Source organism: Watersipora subatra, chromosome 11 (assembly GCF_963576615.1).
Source record: "Watersipora subatra chromosome 11, tzWatSuba1.1, whole genome shotgun sequence".
NCBI classification, from domain to species: domain Eukaryota; kingdom Metazoa; phylum Bryozoa; class Gymnolaemata; order Cheilostomatida; family Watersiporidae; genus Watersipora; species Watersipora subatra.
This window is the reverse complement of record NC_088718.1, coordinates 41857639-41881541: the sequence shown is the minus strand read 5'-3', so window position 1 is coordinate 41881541 and position 23903 is coordinate 41857639. Positions and strand designations below refer to the sequence as shown.

Genomic DNA, 23903 nt, shown 5'->3' with positions numbered 1-23903 from the left:
CTGGCATTATGTCTCTGACCTTAGAATATTCATGCAATCAAATTTGCTTTTTTACTCACATTTTCAAAAGTCCTAAAAGTACTAATTGGTTGAGTAGTGCACAAGTTGACATTTATACATGTGGTTGTTGTAGTTATTTCCAGAGCTGAAAGAAGCTTGCAAAAATGTCTATAAGACGTAAAGCCATTTCTGTCTTAGTTGTTACTGGTGGATGCATTGTGCTGGCTGGTGTTCTGATGAGGTGAGTTGAAGTCTAAATTTCTACATCAGTTGAACTGTTACTGATTTGGCAGTGCATTCTGCCAAATATGCATCAGCATATATTCTACAGTGACAGCATGGCATCGTATTATATTTATATAATGCAATGTACCTGTATCGTTAGATAAAAGCGCCCAATTGAATTATGAGAGCTGTTTATAAAAAACAATATATACAATACATACAGTATACATATATATAGATATACATATATATATATATATATATATATATATATATATATATATATATATATATATATATATATATATATATATATATATATATATATATATAACCACAATTCACAAAAGTGATTAAGCACATATATATGTGCTCAACGACATTTGTGATTTGAGCACTCTGGTGTCAGAACATTGACTTCTTAAAATCTGTGAGGCATCTTAGTTGCTTCATGACAGGAAGTCAACTCTCCATGGCAATGGGATTTGTCTCATTTGCTGGCTCTGAGCTGCACTGATAAAGCTTCAATAACCAAAACAGTACTGTATAAATAAAACAAAAAATTTGTTTCCTCACCCCGGATACCCCCCGTATGGGTGGTAATTTCTGCTCTAACTCGGGTCTCCTACCAGAGACCTGGGAGTTTGAGCACTCACCTCAAGATCTTAGCTGTTCCCAATAGCGCACTTTTCTGCAACTCACCTGAGTTGATTGCTGTTGGTATCTGGGCAAGCCACATTTTATGCGCCGATGTTATTGCGCCCAGTGCCTCAATGACTACTGGGATTACAGTTGTTCTTACATTCCAGCATTGTTCAATCTCTTCTCCAAGAGAGAGATATTTCTATACCTTTTATTTTTTTTTGCTGGCTATATTGTAGTCATTGGGTACTGCTATATCTATTATAGTAGCCCTCTTGTTCTCCTTGTCCACCACCACTATATCTGGTGGGTTTGCTAAGACATGCTTGTCAGTCCGGATGTAGAAGTCCCAGAGGATCTTAGCGCGGTCATTTTCATTGACCTTACCAGGAGCTTCCCACCAGTGTTGTGGTTTATTAAGGCCATACTCATCACATAAACTTCTATACACAACACCTGCGACATGATTATGCCACTCAGTGTATGCATTTCCTGCTAGCTGCTTGCATCCACTGATGATGTGTTGGATGGTCTCAAGTGCATCATTGCACAGTCTGCATCTAGGATCGTGTCTAGTGTGATAGATTTTTGTTTGGAGTTGCCTTGTTGAGACCACTTGCTCCTGGGCTGCCATTATTAGCGACTATATATATATATATATATATATATATATATATATATATATATATATATATATATATATATATATATATATATAATAACACCGGCGCATAAAATGTGGCTTGCCCAAATACCAACAACAATCAACTCAGGTGAGTTGCAGAAAAGTGCGCTATTGGGAACAGCTAAGATCTTGAGACGAGTGCTCAAACTCCCAGGTCTCTGGTAGGAGACCCGAGTTAGAGCAGAATTTACCACCCATACGGGGTATCCGGGGTGAGGAAACAATTTTTTTTTTTATATATATTTATATTTATATATATATAAATATATATATATTTATATATATATATATAAATATATATATGTATATATATATATATGTATATATATATATAAATTGTTTCTTCACCCCGATTAACCCAAAAGGGTGGTAATTTCTGTTGTAACTCGGGTCTCCTACCCGAGACCTGGGAGTTTAAGCACTCACCTCAAGATCTTAGCTGTTCCCAATAGCACACTTTTCTGCAACTCACTTTAGTTGATTGCTGCCGGTATCGGGGCAAGCAACATTTTATGCACAGGTGTTATCGTGCCCAGTACCCCAATGACTGCTGGAATTACAGTTGTTCTTATATCCCACAATTTTTCAATTTCCTCTCCAAGAGGGAGATATTTCTCTACTTTTTCATTTTCTTTGCTTGCTATATTGTAATCATTGGATACTGCTATATCTATCATAGTAGCTCTCCTGTTCTCTATGTCAACCACTACTGTATCTGGTTGGTTTGCTAGATCATGCTTGTCAGGTTGGATGTATAAGTCCCACAGGATCTCAGCGCGGTCATTTTCATTGACCTTACCAGTTGCTTCCCACCAGTTCTGTGGTTTATTAAGGCAATACTCATACATAGACTTTTGTACACAGCCCCAGCAACATGATTATGCTGCTCAGTGTATGCGTTTTCTGCTAGCTGCTTGCATCCACTGATGATGTGTTGGATGGTTTCAGATACATCTTTGCACAGTCTACATCTAGGATCATTTCTAGTGTGATAGATTTTTGTTTGGAGCTGTCTTTTTGAGAGCTCTTGCTCCTGGGCTGCCATGAGTAGCGACTCTGTATTGGCCGTTAGGTTTCTTTTGTTCAGCCAAATATATGTCTGGTGGAGATTGCCAACCTTAGATATTAGTTGGTGGTAAGCGCGATGAAAAGGTTTCATGTGCCAGTCAAGGTTCTCTTCATCACTGCAAAGCTCCATTGTCAGAGCAGCCGATGGAAATTCAGCTAGCAACTTATCTGAGGTGGCCATAGAGGCTGCATAGGCTTTAACGCTTTGTTCTTTCTCTTTCACTATTTGCTGTACACTTTTGAGTCCCCTACCTCCACCTTTTTTATTGAGATACAACCTAGTAGTATCAGATTTTGGGTGGAGTGCTCCATTCATGGTCAGCAGTTTACGGGTTGCTATATCGGTTTCCTTCATGGCTTCCTCAGTCCACGTTATTATGCCTGCTGGATATCTTATTACTGGCAGTGCGTAGCTGTTTAGTGCCATGACTTGATTCCTGGCATTGAGCTGGCTTCGTAAGACCTGCCGAACGCGTTTCTTGTATTCAGTAATGGCTTTGTGACGTATTTCGGCTTCATGGTTGATGTTGCTTTGCATAATCCCTACGTACTTGTACCCGTCTTCTATATTTTGGTAGTACCATTTGGAATTTTTAGGCCATCTGTGAACACAGAATGGTCTTTCTTGAGAATTAGCCTTCCATAATTTTCAATACCGAAGGTCATTCCGATGTCCTTGCTGTATACCTGAGTAAGGTGTATTAGCGAATCAATGTCCCTGTCCTTGCTAGCGTACAGTTTGATGTCATTCATGTAGAATAGGTGGTTTATCTTGGTGCCACTCTTAAACCAGTACCCACATTGAGACTTCTCCAGCATATTGCTTAGAGGGTTTAGGCATATGCAGAAGAGCAGTGATGATAAGGAGTCACCTTGGTAAATGCCTCGCTTAAATTTGACACTCGCCAGTTTTTTGCCATTAACTTCCAGTTCCGTTTTACATTTTTCTGGTCATTGACGTCTTGATGAACGCCACGAGGGCAGGGTGAACATTGTACAACTTTAGGCGCTCAAGTATCAAACTATGGGGAATTGAGTCATAAGCCTTTTTGTAGTCAATCCAAGCCATGGAAAGATTGGTATGTCTTCTCCTGCAGTCTTGACAGACCATCTGATCCACCAACAACTGATGTTTGGCTCGTCGGGTGTTGCGTCCAATTCCTTTCTGAGCACTGGTCATATAGTGACTCATGTGCTCTTCCAGTTTGTCTCCAACTATTCCTGAGAGCAGTTTCAGGTGGTGGGCAAAGATGTTATTGGCCGTTAGTTTTTGGGAATGGGCCTCTGCTTCAGGTCTTTTATCAGAAGTACAGTTCATCCTCTGGTCAGCCATTCCTTATGGTCACTTTCTTCTTACAGGCATTCTATCTGCTTTGCCATTCTAGTGTGAAGTTATGTTAATTTTTTCAGCCAGAAGGCTCTAATCATGTCATGGCCAGGTTATGCCCAGTTCTTCATACGTTGCACTCTGCACTTGAGGTCCTCTTTGCTGATGGTGAGTCCTTGCTAAGCCACAGTGTGTTGATGACTCTCTTTAAGCCTCTTCAGCCAATTTGCAGTAGTGTTATGAGTATAGCCTCTTTCTCCAAGATGTCCTTCCAAAACTTTAAGGTGCTGGATTTGGAAAGATCTGGCATTGGCCTTCATAGTTCACCTTTGAACTGGGAATACACTCTAGATGCATTATTGGTGAACAGTTTGTTCATTCTCTCGTTATCCTGCTCTTTGGTGTACCGCTTCATTTGTGCCGAGAGTGCTACTAGCTGCTATTAGGCAGATTCTAGAGCTTCTATTGTGGCTTCCCTTTTGGATGCTCCAAACTGTATATATATATATATATATATATATATATATATATATATATATATATATATATATATATATATACCTTGTTTGCAAGCTTGCAGTTACAATCTTCGTTAGTTCAAATCCTACATGACGGTGGTTTTTCATTGCTAAAACTTTAATACTATAGCTGGACAAACGAATGACAGACAAGCTTTGAGATTTATATATATATAAATATGTATAGAAAATTGTGATCTCGGTAGTCATAGAATCATAGGGTGCAATAATAACACCTGACATCAAATATGGCTTGTTCACATACCGGCAGCAATCAACTCAAGTCAGTCGCAGAAAAGTGCCTCATTCGGAATGGTTAAGATCCTGAAACAAAAGCTCAAGCTTCCAGGTCTCTGGTAGAAGCCCTGAGCTTGAGTACACATTATCATCTAGTTAAGTTAACAGGGCTGAGGAAGCAATTTCTTATATAGGCATAATTATATTTAGGAACTATGGAGTGACTGACCTGAGGTATTTCGTCTCTGATAATGGTGGTGATGTGAGGGAAAATTCACAGCACGCAGGTTGGTTCAGAGATTTTTTCATCAATATTTTTGTTGCGTTCACATATATAATACTTTACTGGCAATAATTTTATTTCAAACGTAAAATGTTTTCCAAAAAAAGCTACACAACAACCATAAAATGAAAAAAAATGAAAAAAGGAAAAAAGAGTAATAGTGAGCCAGTAAAATCAAATAAGTGGTTTGACCTACAGCAGTTAAGTTGAAATGAGTTAAAAACCTGGAAGTGTCCGTTAAAAATTAAGACAAAAACCTTGAAAGACTTTGAAACTTTTAATTGACGTAAAACAAACATTTAGCATAAAAAAACTAAAAAAATTCAGAGATTTGGAAAGATCATTCGTTGCAATCAGATATGCTAGAATATGATGTAAATTTGCAATTAGTCGGAATGATTTTTTAGTGGCAAAAGTAAATCAATAGTTTTTAAGACTACAACTAGAGCTGAAAGAGCTTTACCTAAACAGCTAAGAAAAGCAGTCATCTACGAGTGAATAGGTTACCAGATCCACAGCTTTATTTTTTCGTTTCATTATGGCTTAGTTTGTTTTTAAGCTAAAGGTACGTTCCCGTCAAGATGATCTGTACCACCATTGTACTATTTCCCACACTATTGGGAGATATGAATATTCAAATCCGTGTTGTACTACATGAATTATGGCCATGAAAATTGGTCAAACATAGTATGCAGCAGCTCACTGATCTTGTGTTGGAAATTGGGTCAAAGCCCTTGTTACAACCAGCTTTTGTTATATACCAAATCGACTTTGTCGGAGTGGAAGCAACTCCGATATATCATCTTGGTGTAAACAAACCTTACGTAGCGTTGCCAGCATTGTAGATTTTAATGTTTCTTACAGCTATCAAACTCTGCTTTCAATAATATCTCAGGGTATAAAAAAGCTTTCAGTATAAATAAGCCTCTATTGAAAGCAAGATCAGCGGCTACCTAGTTGCTCACAGACTAGAGCATAAGTAATGAACAATATACATATAGTAATAGATATTTAACTGAATGCCAATCAGAACCTAAATTGCATCATACGAATTGTGTCAACAGCCCTTCTGATGGTTGCTTTTTATGTAGTGTTATGCGTTTCCATTGCATAACCCCAATGTACATCATTTTTAAACAACTAACTGCTCTGCTTGAATTGTAAAAATAGTGTCAGATTTCATGCAATTCATTTTTGTTTAGTTAAAGCAACTTGCAACACAGAGCGATTAGCAGCACATTGGCATTGTTTTTGTTAGTTGAATAGTGTAGCTAACAATTGAAACATTCTAAATTGAAACGTGATGAACATTAATTCAATTGGTTACTCCAAGAATAACATGTTTGCATAATAAAACTCCCTGATGCAAATGGGTATGTCATACGCCTGTATTGTTTTACCATTGTGTCACAAGTGCATCTTTAGGCTTCGTGTAGGAAATTCCTACGCAGCTTAATTCCGGAATGCTGACTTTGATCAAAAATATTTACATTGCAGTAAATTCTGTGGAGCAGCTAAAAGAGAACAAACCAGTTCAGAGGTTCGTGATGACTAAGGTAGAAAAAACAGGTTCCTCTACATTACGTGCCATCCTCGGTCGATTTATAATAAACAACAGGTTGAATGTCTTAACATCTTGCAAAGGTTACCATATCATATGGACCATCAAGGAAAGTAAGTTGTCTTATGTACACTTGTGACTTACTATACAAATGAGCATAACACTAGCTTAGTTTACGTTGAACCCTTGTGGGAAACAAAGCATAGGCCTTTCGCAAACTAGGTCACAATGAAGAGCGTTAATCTTCTCTGAATAATTCATGACTAGTACCCTGGTAGTCTTGTGTGCTCTGAGAGATTTTCAGTTGTCTCCATAAAACAAAGAGATGTAAAAATGCACAGAACTATTTTGATGTGTTTTGGAAAACAGATGAGGTAGCCCAGGTGTTAGAACGTTGGGCTACAAAGCCAAGTGTCAGATGTTTGAATCCGATATTACGAATCTTTTTACCAACCTCTAACCATCACTTCGAATGAATGAACAGATGGATGTGGCTTTTATTATAGTAAGGTTTTGGTGTTGAGTTTTTTGAACAACTGGACACCAGAAACTTTAGGACTAAAGCTGCAATACAAGTCTTCAACAATTACATGGCAAAAAAGCATAGTTGTGGCAATAGACATCAGAATAATGTTCATGTAGCTTGAGAAAAACAAACAGTTCACTTTACTGTTCACTTTACTTCCTCAAAATAATAGTAAAATCTACATCAAGTGGATCAAAGAGATTCCTATTATTTGCTGCCTTAGGAAATGCGTACCTTTTAAGGTATATTTAAAAAAAGCTGCCAATTTGTGACCAATTAAATGTATAAAAATTATAGTTTATATTTTCAAGTATTTGTTATATTTTTATTTGCTGATACAATGTTAAGTGATGCAAAAACTCCTCAATAAAAAATCTGCTATCATATAGATCAGGGCTGGGCAAAGTGCTGCTCTAGAGCCGCGTGCGACTGTTTGCAAATTTTGTTGTGGCTCTTTCAACTCTGTGGAAATTCAAATTCTTTTGACGTATATAAAAATATCCTTATAATATACTGTACAAAACTACATGCATTGTGACATATTAGGCTTATCTAAAAGTTCACTATTACTGCGTTATATATATATATAGCATACACATGCATCATGAGCCATAATTCATGACATCATGTACATGTAGCTTTTCTGATGTAATAACGTTCGTTGCTGACCTAATGAGGAAAAAAATAAAATGCTCCAGAAAGGTTCATCAGGAAGTCATTTCATCATGATTTCATAATGCTAGCTTATATAAGATGCTGCACCTTAGTTGAACATGTCATTTGCAATTGAACCAATTAATGCAGGGGGTAGCAATGGCATCTTCAACAAAACGAACCATTCCCAGAGTTACAATGGAAGCTTCACAAAGTAAACGAAATAGAAACGATTCTACAAGAGAATTCCAAGATGAATGGACCTTGGAATGTTCATTCATTTTTAGGCATGCTAAACCGCAATGTCTATTGTGCCAGGAAACAACTTCCAGTAACAAGAAAACGAACATCCAACGATATCATGCGACTAAGCACAGAGAGTTTACTGCAACATTTTTTCTGGGATCTTTAGTTAGACATCAAAAGCTAGATAAACTTAAAAAATCACTAACTTTTTCAGAAAATTTGCTAGTTTTTTTCACAGCTACTGATAAACGCGCTACACAAGCTTCTCTACGAGTCTCAAAGATTCAAGCAAAAGCAATGCTTCCCTATTCTCATGCTGAGATTGTAAAAGAAAGCATGGTTGAGGCTATAGAAACACTTTTTCTAGATAAGCGTGATGTGATTAGTAAAGTCAAGGCAATACCACTTTTTAGGAAAACTGTCACTGTTGGAATTGAAAGCATTAATGATCATCTCAAAATGACTTTGCTAACCCATATAAACCAGCCAGATTACTTTCCAATCACCAATGATGAATCTACTGATATAATGGATGTAGCTCAATTAGCAGCCTTCATAAGGTATGTAGGTTACTGTGTGTACACTAACAACTGGTAATCCTTTTTACCATGCATTTGCAAGCTGAAGTCATACAAGTGCATTTTAAAAGACAGTGAAGAGAGAACACAACTCCAAGTAGAACATGTTGCACTCATTTTATGATATTTGTTTCAAAGTGACTACCTCACACACTTATACTACAAGCTTCTTTATGAAGTATCCGTATGTTTCTTTATAAAGCATAGTATTATACTTTACTCACATACCCTGTGTTGCAGATTCTTTGATGGTGAAGAAATGAAGAAGGAGCTTCTTACTTTGGTTGGATTAAAAGGAGAAACCACCGGTCAGGCTACCTATGATGCCCTCGTTAAAAAACTTGACAAAATGAAGATACCTCTTCACAAACGCATATCTGTTAGTAACAACAAATGCCGCACCAGCCATGGTTGGAAGAGATCAAGTGCTCATAGCTAGATTGAAGAAAGATATGCCATCAATGCTATAATTCCATTGCATCTTACACCAAACTGTTTTATGCGGAAAACTAAATGATCACTTTCAACAATCAATGTGTAAGGTTATGAAGACGATCAACTGCATCAGAAGTCAATCAGCTCTCAGACACAAAAACTTAAGGAAGTTTCTCAAAGAAAGCGATGCCACTTGTGAAGATTTATTAACATACAATAACATTAGATGGCTAAGTAAGGGAAATGCTCTGTAGAGATTGTGGAGTATTTGTCAAAAGCTAACCTCATATCTAAATACATCCACAAGCCTGAATGCAAGACAGTTTCAAGAGATGATGAGCTCTTCTAAAGATATGAGTGACCTTGCCTTCCTTGTTGACATCTGTGGCCATTTGAATGATTTGAACCTCAAGCTTCAAGGGAAGAACAAGACTATCATTAATACACTACCAGCTGTTCGAGCCTTCTCCCATAAGTTGGAGTTGTTTCTGGTGGAGGTGTAAGGTGATATGTTTCACTTTCCTAATCTAAAAGCATTTTTAGATGACAATGAAGAAATGGCGTCTTGTACAGCTGAGTACACTCACTTTATAGAAAAGCTGCAACAAGAGTTTAGCAATCGATTTAGTCAGTTTCAATCTTTGAAACATATCATACAACTCATAAAAGCACCTCAGAAGGCAAAGCCTAATGAAGAGTGGGTTACTCAGTTGCCATTGAAAAGTGTTAATGTCTCATCTCTGCAACTGGAGTTGTGTAACCTCAAAGGTACAGTTATAGATGAAATTGAAGAGGGGTTCTACTTGAAAGCTTCAACAAAGGCTGAATATCCACAGCTTGTTCAACTAGGAAGATGGTTGTAGACTGGGTTTGCTGCCATACTTTTTATACTGATAATACAAGTTTGGTAGTGGTATTGTAATTAAATTATTTTATTAAAATACTTTTACAATAACATTGAATAATGTTGAAGTGAACCTAAAGAGCTTTGTATAACTTAAAGTTTAGTGAGATACATAGAATTTTTTATGGCTGCTCATTATCTCTAGGTAGTCTGGCTCTCTACTGCAGCATGCTATTCTTAGGAGCTGACACAAGTGATCTTGGTTCAAAGTGGATCTCAACTTGCTCTTGATATTATTCATGTATGAAAATGCTGATTTACATATATATATATAAATATAAATATATAAATATATATATATAAATATATATATATTTATATATATATATTTATATTTATATATATATATGTAAATCAGCATTTTCATACATGAATAATATCAAGAGCAAGTTGAGATCCACTTTGAACCAAGATCACTTGTGTCAGCTCCTAAGAATAGCATGCTGCAGTAGAGAGCCAGACTACCTAGAGATAATGAGCAGCCATAAAAAATTCTATGTATCTCACTAAACTTTAAGTTATACAAAGCTCTTTAGGCTCACTTCAACATTATTCAATGTTATTGTAAAAGTATTTTAATAAAATAATTTAATTACAATACCACTACCAAACTTGTATTATCAGTATGAAATTTTATAATCTAGCTCTTTATGAAATGTTATGCTGTTATACAAAGCACTTTAGGCTCACTTCAACATTATTCAATGCTATTGTAAAAGTATTCTAATAAATTTTATTACAACCACTACCAAACTTGTATTATCAGTATGAAATGTTATACTCATACACATATTATGCGGCTCCCAAAAATCTTGTAACTTTGAAATTTGGCTCTTTGAGAAAAAACTTTGCCTACCCGTGATATAGATCAACTGAAAATTCCTAAACTCTTTACTACAATACTTTTTGTTTTATTGTGGATTTATAGATATATTTTTACTTTAAATGTTCAATTTGCCATTAATTTGATTAGCTTTGTCATTTGCTGTATTTTATGTTAATCTACTTAACGGACACCGAGTGCAATGCTCATTATACACAAGCGGAGTTATCCTCTCCTAGAGGTAGAAAAATTATCAATACGAGTTTTCCGATAGCATTATCCATGCATTTATAATCGGCAATTTCATTGAGTTTTATGATTTTGTTATTCAAACAGGCTGACATATAGCTGTTATACAATTGTAATTATATTGATTTATGAGCTATTTATTGCTTGTGCCAATTTTAAAATTAAAACTGACTGATCATGAAAAAATTTAAAAACAATATATTGTCTGTCTAGGAGTGCACTTGACTCACTGATATTTGTGTTGATGTTTCAAAGATTTCTCTGTTTCATCAAGTTTTATAGTTAGGTATATAAAACAACTCGGTCCCATGCAGTAGATTGTGTAGCAGTAGGCACCCTCTTCTAATCTACATAAGGAAAGCGCAAACTTTAATTCCACAAAATTTAAATTCCAAAAAGTAAGTTCATAAGACAAACTTGATTTATTCATTCTGTGATTACTGATAGAGTATAGATGAGTGCTGAAATTAAAAAGAATACATCCACATGAGAACACAATTACCAATAGCACAAAAGGTATAATAATTTGAACACAATTTTATTTTAAACATTTACTCAGCCAAAAGCAAATAACGCAGCAGAAATAGTATTTGCTAAGCAATAGTCATATATTTTTAAACCAATGCTTTTTCAGGGTAATTAAGCATGTAATAGATATCTTATGTTTGCATCTCTGCTGTAACAGCATTTTCATTACACAACATGTCACTTCATTGAAATGAGTAAGTCTCATGATAAACTGAAGCTATTTTTTAAACTTCTAGATCAATTCTAAATCTATTTAAAAGGAAATCACACAAAGTCTTAGCATATTTTATCAGAATGCCTTTTTATTTTTTTCCCGGTTGCAATTGTTTTTGATGTTTGAGGTGATCCGACTGCCAGGATGTTTCAAAATTAAAATCGACAGCAATTAAAACTTGATTGTGATTAAACTGCTCAAAAAAAAATGTACAAAATAATGTCACTAGCTGTTATCGTTGCTATAGTTAATATCAGCTTCTTATACCGATACTTCATGATAAAAATTTTGTGCAAGTTGATTGTTAAATGCAAGTAAAAGCTAATGAATTTGGTTAAAATGTAGGCTAAGAGTTGCAAACGAAATTACATGTAAATGTTAACGTTTTTTGATGTCAGTAGATGTTTAGTAACTATTTGAGAGCATCGCTTGACCTTTTGGTAAAAAGCAGCGATATTTATCTTAGGTTGGACAATTGGACCAGGGAAAGCAGAAAAAGCAGATGCACTGGTAAACCATGCTCTTTACAACAAGAGCTTTTTACAGAAGTTTATGAAGCCTGGTTACAAACACATAGCACTTGTCAGGGAACCTATTTCCTGGTTTAAATCAGCTGTCAGGTTTTTCACAAAGGCTGATCCCGGAGACATTAGGAACCGATTTCATTTCACCAATCCTGGACCTCTGGTAAGGTTTCCTATCTTTTATCTAAAACTAGTTATCATTTTGGTAAAATTACCTTTTTCTTCTGTAAAGACTGCTGTATCTTGTCCAAGGTTGCCTATATTTTTGACAAGGCTACAGCTTTCTCTAATCAAAATGTTTCACTTTTGAAGATTTTCTTTGCTATCAACCCTATTTTCACTAAAACTCTGCTTTCAAGATTTATAATTATCAGACTTTGTAGTATTCTCTGATGTGTACAAACACACAAAACTACAATTGCTAGATAGCTGCCTAAGATAGCTTTTCTATGGTGCATATTCGTTCAAAGCCTGATCGTAGAACTGATTTTGCGACAAGCGAGAACGGTAGTTTTTAAAGATGTAGATCTTGTCAGAAAATATCAGGTTTTAATTTAAAACTTCAGGTTTTAATTTATATCAGTTAATTTAATGTAACATAATCTTTAATATAATGATAGCAAACGCATGGCATTCCTCTAGTTTTTAATATACTGATAGCCGTGTCTGTTCATTTGTTCTCAGAGCATTAGGAAAAAAATACTTCACAATTGGAATCGAACATACATATTCAGTGTACCGGTCAGACAGACTACCAACTATGTCACTCAACCACCTTGCTGCAATTGCAGAATAATTATGCACATATAATATTACACATGCCAATTTCTTGCGGTGCCATGGACCGGCAATATACTAGTTTTAGTTTAAACCTAAAAATGCAAAACAGTTGAATACTATAAAACTTTACTTTTAAACAGCTTCAACAACGTGATGGTCACTGCAAATTGACGACTTTAAATAACTCAAATGTTGTTAATATTGTTATAGCTCAAATAATTTTGTTTAGAGCAACAATCAGTTGAGAGTGGAGTGACATACAATTGTAGTTTTTAGTTGAAAGAATAATTATTTCCACAATAGATATCTTCAAAACATTTAAAAACCTTGAAACTCCGCTTTTGCTAGACAACATTATTATTATTATTATTCTTGTTGATTTCCTTAGCTTTACAGCTGGTGATAAGTTGGTATCTGGCTAGGGGCCTTAACCTGGAATATCCAACACCTTTCTCAGTATTCTCGCTGATCCTAGTAGGGCAGAGAATTGTACTCTAATGTAGCTACTTTCTTTTTCCCTATGTCCAGTAGCTGCATTTGCTCATGCAAGTTTGCCACTGTTTCCAGTGCTTCCACAAGGATTGGTACTACCGTCGCTGATGTTTTCCATACTCTTTCTATATTAGTATTATTACTGCCATTATTTTTAGAATCATTTAACAATGCTTGCTTCTAATACAAACACCACAGTTTTAAATAAATTTACATAGAAGTAGTGTAGCATTGTCACAAAAGTAAAAAGTTAAAGGCTTAAGGATATCAGTGCTGTATTGCACAAAATTTCAATCCACTCAAGATTTAGCCAATGATTATGGCCGAAAAATTAAAAGAGTTATTTAATAATTTGCATGGGGATTTAGGTTGTCGCAATCATTTTTTATCCTACGGCCAAACACGAGCGAAGCGAGTGTTTGGGAGCTTTATGATAAATGCATATGTGCACACAACTCACAAATATTATTTATCAACGACCGTCCCAAACACTTGTACCAAAATATCCTCAACAAATTGAACCATTTGTCTATGGGGTCGTTTAAGTATAATAACGATACAAAACACATATAAACCTATTTAAATGTGTTACCAAGTCTTTGAAAAGTGTAGACAATATTCTAAAACTTACCCATCTGATTGGATAATACATAACTAGACAGATTAATTTGACCTAAAATTGCCACTAAAACCTGACAAGCCTTTTTTAATCCAATTTAAGACCGGCCAACGAAACGCCGATAAAGCCGTGCCACAGAGTAGAACCATTAAGTCGTGCGCATTTCACGAGAAAAACGTGCACATTTCACCAGTCTATGGTATTGTCCAATTGCCGAAGGTTTCTGTAATTGATGTAGAAGTACTGAAAAGTAATCGTTTCTTTTTTGCCGATTTGAAAGATAACTGACATTTTAGACACTTATAATTAGTACTTTGGTATCCCAACTGATGTCCAAAGCAGTAAAAGTAAAAAAATGACGATGATATTTTTCTAACGATTTTTATAAAATTATTACAACATTTAATTATATGAATAAATATTCAATTTTATAGGATTATTATAAGATTTAATTATAAGGATAATCATTCAAATTTACAAGATCAAAGTATATAGTGACCGATGTTGGGCAATATGTTACTGTCATTATTTTTTTCAAGATTTTGTTGATGATGCTACGGCTGTGCCCAATATCGCAGTACTGCCAAGCCGTTTTTAATATCTTGCAAAAATATTTAACTATAACAATAATTATTCGATTTTATAAGATTTAATTATAAGAATAATCATTCAAATTTACAAGATCAAAGTATATAGTGACCAATGGTGGGTAATATGTTACTGTCATTATTTTTTTAAAGATTTTGTTGATGATACTGCGGCTGTGCCCAATATCGCAGTACTGCCAAGCCGCTTTTAATATCTTGCAAAAATATTTAATTATAACAATAATTATTCAATTTTATAAGATGTAATTATAAGGATAATCATTAAAATTTACAAGATCGAAGTATATAGTGGCTGATGGTGGGCAATATGTTACTGTCATTATTTTTCTAAATATTTTGTTGATGATGCTACGGCTGTGCCCAATATCGGGGTACTGCCAAGCCGTTTTTAATATCTGCAAAATTAAGTTATAAGCCTACACCTTTTTATAGATATACAGCTATGTCTATGACAACTAACCAAAATCTGTTTAAATTTTTAAATTCAGCATAATTGTTTGCATATAAATACAAAAATCTAGATAAATATCACAACTTCTTGATATTGGTTGCTATGACTTTTTGAAATGTAAACAAAATTGTGCATTGGTTTTCGTTTCTCAAACTTTAACACCAGTTTTCTCAGAACTGTGTTTTTGCAATAATGGTAAACACGCATTCAGTTTATTGACCATAAAATCTGCTGTAATTAAGCTGGAATCAAATTTTTTGTTGCAAAATAACTGAGAATTTTCTTCTTTTGCTAGTGTAGATAATTCTAGATCTCACACACCCGACTTAACCATGATCTTTGTGATCATGACCCATTTCTTCACTTTGGTTACAGATCGCAGTCAAAACCATTCTACATGCAACACAACCAACTTTCAAACTGTGTATATTGCACATCAGCTTGCCATTTTACTTTTAATATTGCATTTCTCCTATTGCAGAGGAGAGATATAAACATATAATATTTTTCTTTCATTATTGCTATTTGTTGCACATAATAACACCCAGTACATTACAGCTACCATTGCAGCTATCATTGCAGTTCTCCTATTGCACTGCAGTACCATTTGACTGCTAATGTTGCATTTCTCAACCAGCAAGACCCTTTCTTTTTTCCAATATCACTTTGGTCGTGGGCTGTATGACAGGAGAATTTTTAGTGGTAATGTCAAATAATCTTCTCATGAAAGAACTGTTAAACAGGTGCAATCAATCTGGGCAAGGAGTTGTAGAGATCAATAAGCTACACAGGTTATTTTAGCTGTTTGTTTAGTAATGTTTTGAGTTAGCCAACGAGGTGAAACAGTTTGTCCGGTGTCTTACCACATTACTATGTCAATTGAACGTCATTTAGACTTTTCTCTGATATGGTCACAAAGAAAATCTTGTATTTTAACAATAACATTGTCAACATACAAGAGTTCCTTTGGGCAAAAAGTAAAACATTTTCTAAAAAAACTATTTGGAATATAGAAACAGAATTGTCGCCATTCTCCGTATAAATGCCTTCACCATCTTTATTTTGTGGTTTAGAGGTACAACTCAGTGCTTTTCTTGCACTCAACCTTAGAAAGCATGTCAAAGTAGTAGCTGCTGTGTTAATACAAAAATCTCCACCCCTCCAGACAAATGATTTTCCAAGCTGCAAATGCCCGTAACTCAGATAAGGAAAACTCACCCTTACGTACCTTTTTCCTAGTCACACCTCATATATCTGCTATATCATGAATCTCTGATCTCGTAGTCCTGCTTGAAACCATTGCACAGAAGAACTTATAGAGGCAGTAATTAAAGTCCTTTGTAAAAAATTGTTATTTTCAAGTTTCGTACTCATAACATTCAGCTTCAAAGGTCGACACTACTACTTGCACTACTGCTACGAACAATCTTTCGTATCATACTAGTAGTGTTCCGTGATGTTCCTTGATGTTCCGTGATGTTCCTTGATGTTCCGTGATGTTCCGCGATGTTCAGTGATTCAGTGTTCAGCGACGTTCTACTCTTCACGCCCTACACTCTCCTAATTGCAATGCTACTACGAGGAGTCTTCAGTATCATACTAGCGATTCTCTGTGATGTTTCTTGATGTTCCGTGATGTTCCGTAATGTTTCTAAATAGTCCGTGATGTTCCGTAAAGTTCTGTGACGTTCCGTAATGTTTTGAGATGTTCGTAATGTTCTGCGATGTTACTGAATTCTCGCGAGAGGAAAGGCTATAAGAGTAGACTCAATACATTTTATTTCATGTGCAAAATCAGGCCCGCTTGAAGCAATGTCAGGCTAAATTGGCAATCTTAGAGCTTTAGTTTTTTATTATAATCTGCCATGATCTATATGAGATAAAACTCAAAGATTTGTCCTCGTAGCGCAAACAACAAACCTCCAGGATGAAGCAGACAATCTCAGTAAGTGGTGCGCTGACAATGACCTTCTGCTAAACTCTAAAAATCTAAAGAGTTAATCTTCAGTAACTGTCGTGATAACCCTGCCGTTCACAATCTAGTCATAACTCGATTATTGAGCAGGTGTGAGAATTCACCTATCTCGGCACAGTTCTGAACCAAAAACTAGACTTTAAAACCAATACTGAAACGTCTGTATCCAAAGCTCACAAAAGACTACATATTATGAGTAAACTGCGGCATCTGGGTATCAACACTAGTCTCATCATAACATGCTGTAAATCTCTTATCGAAAATGTTCTGACTCACTATCTGGTTGTTGTCTTCTCCCATCTCACCAATGACTCTAAAAATTATTACAAAGGGTAGTAAAATCCACTATGAAACTTAGTGGTGTTTTAGCATGGCAGTCTGTCCAACAATTATATGACTGCCGCTTAGCCATAAAAAGCTCAAGGTTAATAACATCTGAAGCAACACCAATTTTAGTTTTTGACAAAACTACCCTCAGAACGTCTGTCCACGATAGATTTTAGAGTGAACCTACGCAAACACTGTTTTAGATCTAAGCATATATCGTATCTTAATCCCATTTTTACCAAGTAATAAGATTTTTATGGTTTTACATTTTGTATTTTTATTTATGCATTTTTCAGTCAGCATCAATTTTTATGAGCATATACACAAAATTTTTTATTTCTCTTACTGAGACGCGCGCACACGCACGCACGCACATACGTATGCACGCACGCACACTCACTTTAACTTTATTGAAGATCATCGTCTTCAATGAAGGCGTTCATGGAATTTGTCATGAAAGCATTTTAGCAATTTGCTAACGATATTAAGCAATCTAGCGGTTTTAAAATCAGAGAAATCCTGGGCAATGCAGGCTTAATAACTTGGTGGGCATCATAATCTTAATTTTTGATTGCTGAAAGGCCTTTTCGTCTTTCTATTACATTACTTTGTTTCCTATAACTTTTTTTTTTTCAAATTCATTTTCAACTTTTCAAATTTTTGTATTTAAATAATACATTATAACAAGATATGATCGTAACATATGTAATATATCATAATATATAAATGTAACAACATCCATGACATGGGCAGCAGTGGCTACCAATGCTAGTCTATTGAAGCCATTTATATAAATAACTCGCAAAAGTGAATTACATTTTTCAATCATAATAGTTAAATACAATTTTGTACGAAATATAATTATTTTCAAAAAACACTACGTTATTTGCAATGAGCACTTTATCTAGTATTCAATAAAATAAAATGGTTGTAATGCTTTGTGTGAACAGAGAGATCTTTGCAAATAATTTGACATTGAAGGAGTTGTCTTATCTCTGTTGCTATTTAAGTTTTTTAGCAGATTAGAGTTTTTACAGGCTAAATATTATAAAGTATATAGAGGATAATAGTGAAGTGTAAAGTATATAGTGTAATGCATAAGCTAAATGATTTGCCATCGCATGAGTTGTTTTACCTTCGTTGCAATTTAATTATTTTTTAGCAGATTAGAGTTTTTTACAGGCTAAATATTATGAAGTATATAGGGTATAGTGAAGTGTACAGGATATAGTAAATACCTAGGCTTTATTACTTAGATAGTTATTACTTACTACTTATTACTTAGCTAAACAGTACCACCTACCACCCTTATCAGTTTGTTTTAATGATGGTTGGCTGTAAGAAGGCTAGGATATAGTAACTATTAAGTTTAAAGATACTATAATCCACACTTGCAGGTGTCTTTAATTATTCATCTTCTACCTTCTCTAATAACTCCAATTGTGATATTAAATTTTCATACTCAACTAGGACAGTAAAATATATTTAAGAACAACTTCCTTGTATCTTCTAATGATGAGCAAAGGAGCTGATAAGCTTGAACTGGTTAGCTGCACATAGAAAAACCATTTATAAAAAAAATTATAAATAAGCAATTCACATTTCCCTGCAATGAGTGCTCCTCCCACTGCCTTGTATTGTATAAAATGGAAATGCAGGCCAGCAGAGTTGCAAAAGATTTTAGTTGATCATTTCCTGTTAGACAAGTAGCAGACACATAGAGCTATTGCTTGTGTCACCCCCTTTGTTTTCATGACATACCAGTTTGCATTAATCCGCTGGTCATCCGCAGGATGAAAACGTCAAAAATTCACAGGTCAGGCGAGTTTCATTACTTACAAATTTTTATTGAATGTTTCATGCTTTCGAATCATGTTCAAGCAAAAGCCGTCAGACTATAATAATTCCACTACAAACAGTTTTATACTTCAGTCATTTTTATTTTAAGTTGAGCAGTTTCAAATAGTTCCAAAAAGCTACTTAGCGTGACAAAACTGCATTGTCACTTATTGACCTACGGGTCAATAATCAGTGACACAGCCTTACCGTATGTTTCCGCATTAACCGCACCACACGAATGTCCATTGAAACAGTTATCACAAGACAACTTAACCTGCTCACAACTCACACTCCGTATCATGTGCATCATGGAAACAGTAAATAGAGGATAGTCATTTTGCATTCCCTTGAGTTAGATTCTGAAAGTTGTTGCTGCTAAAATACAATTTTTGCTTTTACATTGTTTGTTGGCTATCATTTCCAACTACCAGCTAAAGATCGCAATATATTTTTTCAGAAACCTGAAGAGGTAGCCGCTAATGATAGTTTGCTTTTTGTGACCCGGAAACACCCAGGACTTCCAGATGCATGGTTCCATCTTGGTCAGCTGCTGTGGTACGGCTTCAACTATGCTGACAGAAATAACATCACAGCTATAAATAGCTTTATTGCATCTCTAGTTAAACAGTAAGTTAACCTAAAATATATATAGACCTTTACTGAAAATCTCTGTATCACAATATGTAAAGGTTAACTGACAGGCTGTAGAAATTACAATATTTATTACAATAAGAGCAGTGTTCGTCCATCTTTCAAGAAAAAAGATTACAGCCAGATATTCAGATTCAAAGACAAGCGAACTACCATCTGCCCTGCTCAACTACCTTCCTACCTTTCCATCTATGAATAATTGTACTCTTACTTATTACACATGGCCATCTCTCATGGTACACAGAACTGTCAGCATACTAGTTACTTATAAAAACATGTTAACGATATTTTTTAGCATTTATTTTGATGTTAGTAGAACAAAAAACAGTAATTTACTAAACAGTTTTCACAGGGCAATGCTTTGGTTGCAACATAGTGATACTGTTGTCTTTTGCAAAGCGTATAAATATGAACTTCAGCTATAAATAGGTTTATTTCAAATTTCATTAAACAGTGAGTGCAACAAAACTTATCAGCGAATGACAATGTTTGACTGTTAGAATATTTTCTATTCCAAAAGGTTAGACGTTGTATAAGTCAACACTATTGGTGTATTCCAGTTGTTCTTATTGGGCAATAGTCAATATTTCTCTAGAAAGCTTTTGAACTAAATGTTCCCTGAATAAACTTTGCTGCCCTACGTGAAAATATTACACAAGTATCAAAACATACTGATAGCCATTTAATGCTATAAACTTTTAAAGATGCTTTAACATTTTCTCTATAATTTTGGGCTGTAAATATTTAGATATACTTTAATATTTTTTTTGTAGTTCTTAGAAAGGTACCTATGACAAACTATCAAACAAGTATAAGTATAGAATACATATAAACATATTATTTAACCATTTTTCAATTATATCTCATACATAATACTGTGCGGTTAATGCATTCCAATAGCAATATGTCTCAATCAATCAGCTCATATGACAATTGTCTTGTATCTCCAATTAAATCTTTTCATATAACATAACTAAATTCAAATTGATTCATTCTACCCTCTGAAAAACTGTCTAAAACCGGATATTTTAATGGGAAAATTTGTTTTTAATTGTTCTAATTCACCACCTAAGCTTAAAATGTAAGAAATACTTATTCTGTGGTTTTATTCTGCAATAAAATGTAACATTATTACGAACAATACTGTAATGAGTTCTTACCTTTGAGACAGAAGGTAGCGGCTAATGGCACAGAGTTCAGTACTCATTGTACAACTTAAGTAAATTTATCTTACTAAACACACACTTGAAAATAATCTTTAATTTTACATTAAACTTAATTCTAAGTTTGCCTTCGAGTTCATTTTGTACTTTCTTTTTCCCGCGTGGCTCCTTTTGACTCGCGTTCACATTCACATTTAGCAATACTTATCAAATTATTTTTTATCTGACAAGAATCACCAAGCAATACTGTTTTCAAAAGCAGTATTAAATTCCTGTTTTCATAAGCAAGTGACACTCTGCCAACTTGGAATATGCCTTTTAAGCTTTCCGGCAAAATGTCATAATAAGAAAAATGAAAACTGCTCATATAAGAAGCAAGAAAAGTGTAAAAAAGAATAATTGTAATTAATAAAACATAAATTGATTAAAACATAAGTGTAAGTAATACACAAATAGTAATAATATTCTTACATCAGTTAATGTTTGTTATTGACAAAGAGTTCTCATCCAGCATCGTAAACAGAGATCAGCGTACTTGCTTCGCATGTGTATCTACTGACCATCAAACAAATTTTTCCTTTTTTTTAATTTTTACTTCGCACGTAATATCCCAAATATCCACTCATACTCTGCACAAAATCTCATTTCTGATACATGAACTAGTCGTGCTTTTATTTCATTTCCAGAGCCGATGTTATAATGCTCTATGACCAGCTAGACGCTTCATTAGTTCTGCTGAAGAGAAAGTTCCATTGGACTTTCCTTGACATTTTTTACAAGTCCTATGCATTCGAGCCAAAATCAAAAGAAGAGCTATCAAAAAAATCCATAGAAAGAATACTTTCCAAAGAAGTAAACTTCGGAGATAAACTTCTTTATGACAGCATGAACCGAACATGGTGGAACTATCCAGAGCTCAAAGAACAGCATTTCTGGGAAGAGGTGAGCATTGTTTAGGAATTACTTAATCCTGTGACTTTTTATGATTGAACTTGCAAAGTAAATGTTGTGACTAGTGGTGCTAACCTATCGGAACTCAGGTAATGCAATACGTAGTTTATTGCTTATGTGGTTATGAAAGGAATGTGCAATGGTCATGGACATTAACAACTCTGTCAGCGTATTATTCAACAAGTGAACGTAATCTGATGGTGAGAATTCAATAGTTTGCATTGTCCATAAACATTCAAAGGTTGCTACAAAGTGGTTAAATAGATGAAAGATTCCATTGATTCCTTGCAACTTGAGAAACACTTTGATCAGTATTTTGGCTCATTAGCAAGCCTCATCTAGCATTCCATATTTGGATGAGTCAACGATGCCAGTTGTGATGGTCAGCAATAAGCCATAATGTCAGCGATAGGTCTTTGTGTCAGCAATAGGTCATAATTGCCAGCAATAGGGCATAATGTCAGCGATAGGCCGTAATGTCATAGACAGATCATCATATGCTACGGGCAGCTGACCGTGTCACTGGCAAGTCAAATCACTTCTCGCCCGCTCAAAGTATTGCTGACCGATCAAAATGGTGCTTAAATTCATAATTCTGATGTAAAAAGCTCACTTGGTTTGTCAGTCTCTTTGTCAACCATTATGTTATTTTGTAGGTAAACTACTTTAAGGAGCTGAACAAAGAAGTTAATGCTTATTGTTCAAGAAAACATGAACTAGATGAGGGGGTCTTTGTCATACCTGCGAGTGAATGGCATGAAGCTTTGCTTGTCACTCCTCAGCTCTGTTCTTACCTTCGCTTACCGGGCTCAACTAAAAACATGATAAACCAGATCAATGACTATGCTGAGAAAAAGTGCACCATATAGTTCCAATATAGCACAGAAAATTCATTTAGGATTTTTAACTATTTTTAGCTCTGTTTAAATTGCACTTTTTTCTACTACCATTAATTTATTTCTACCAATCACATATCAGGAAATTAAATAGAATCGATCAAAGGCGCATAACTGTTATTTTTATTTATCAAGTCAGCCATCTTTATTAAAGATCCTATTTGTTTTTTCAAGATCAATTTAAAGCAGTTACTAAATTTATTTGAGTATAAAGCAGACTCGTTTGCACATGCACCTTCAATTTTGGAATAAAAATTGGCGTCAACTATTTTTTCATTTTTTGGCTCAGATCTAGAACAGAAAGTAACAACTGCAGTTGAAGTTGCAACTGCTGTTTTATCAGCCAGGTAACAAAGGCACACTTGCAAAAACTGTTATATATTTGCATTTTGATGCCAACAACAAAATATTCTTGGTTTCCAACAAGGGATCAGAGTTGCTATCATTTATTTAGAGCAGAAACCGACTGTTATAAGTAAACTAGCTCTACAATCCGGCGTTGGCCGGGTAATAAAAAGTTTATGAATAGAAAATTTATTTGTATTTAACATATAACAACATTTTCCATTCTAACTTTTAAACTACTGAGAAAAGCTAGTTAATTAACTGTGAAATGTGTTATGCGTAATTGAAATAAATGAGGAGAGAAAATAAAAACAACTGTAAAAGTTTCCAGACTTTGTCAAACAACTTTTAAACTTCATATCATGAGAAAAATGTTTCGTGCAGCTGGAATAAATTAAAAAAATAAAATTGCTACGAAAGGGTTTAAATGTGAATGTGAAATAATTAGCATGAAATAGCTAAATTAAGTCTGTTTTGCTAGGAGTACAATAAGGGATGATTCGGTAATGATAGAATTATTACGAACTGAGAAAACAAAATAAAATTTCTGAATATGTTGAATTTATCATAACAATTCTT

At 34.7% G+C, this 23903-nt stretch overlaps 1 protein-coding gene across 1 annotated transcript; it reads left to right on the top strand.

Moving 5' to 3' along the window:
* The first annotated feature begins 137 nt into the window (after positions 1-137).
* LOC137408478 (galactose-3-O-sulfotransferase 2-like) lies at positions 138-23207 on the top strand. The gene is made up of 7 exons (XM_068095020.1): positions 138-241; positions 4913-4989; positions 6483-6659; positions 12170-12390; positions 19776-19945; positions 21819-22074; positions 22740-23207. The coding sequence occupies exons 1-7, from the start codon at positions 165-167 to the stop codon at positions 22950-22952; spliced, it is 1191 nt and encodes a 396-aa protein (XP_067951121.1). The 5' UTR covers positions 138-164; the 3' UTR covers positions 22953-23207.
* Positions 23208-23903: the final 696 nt, after the last annotated feature.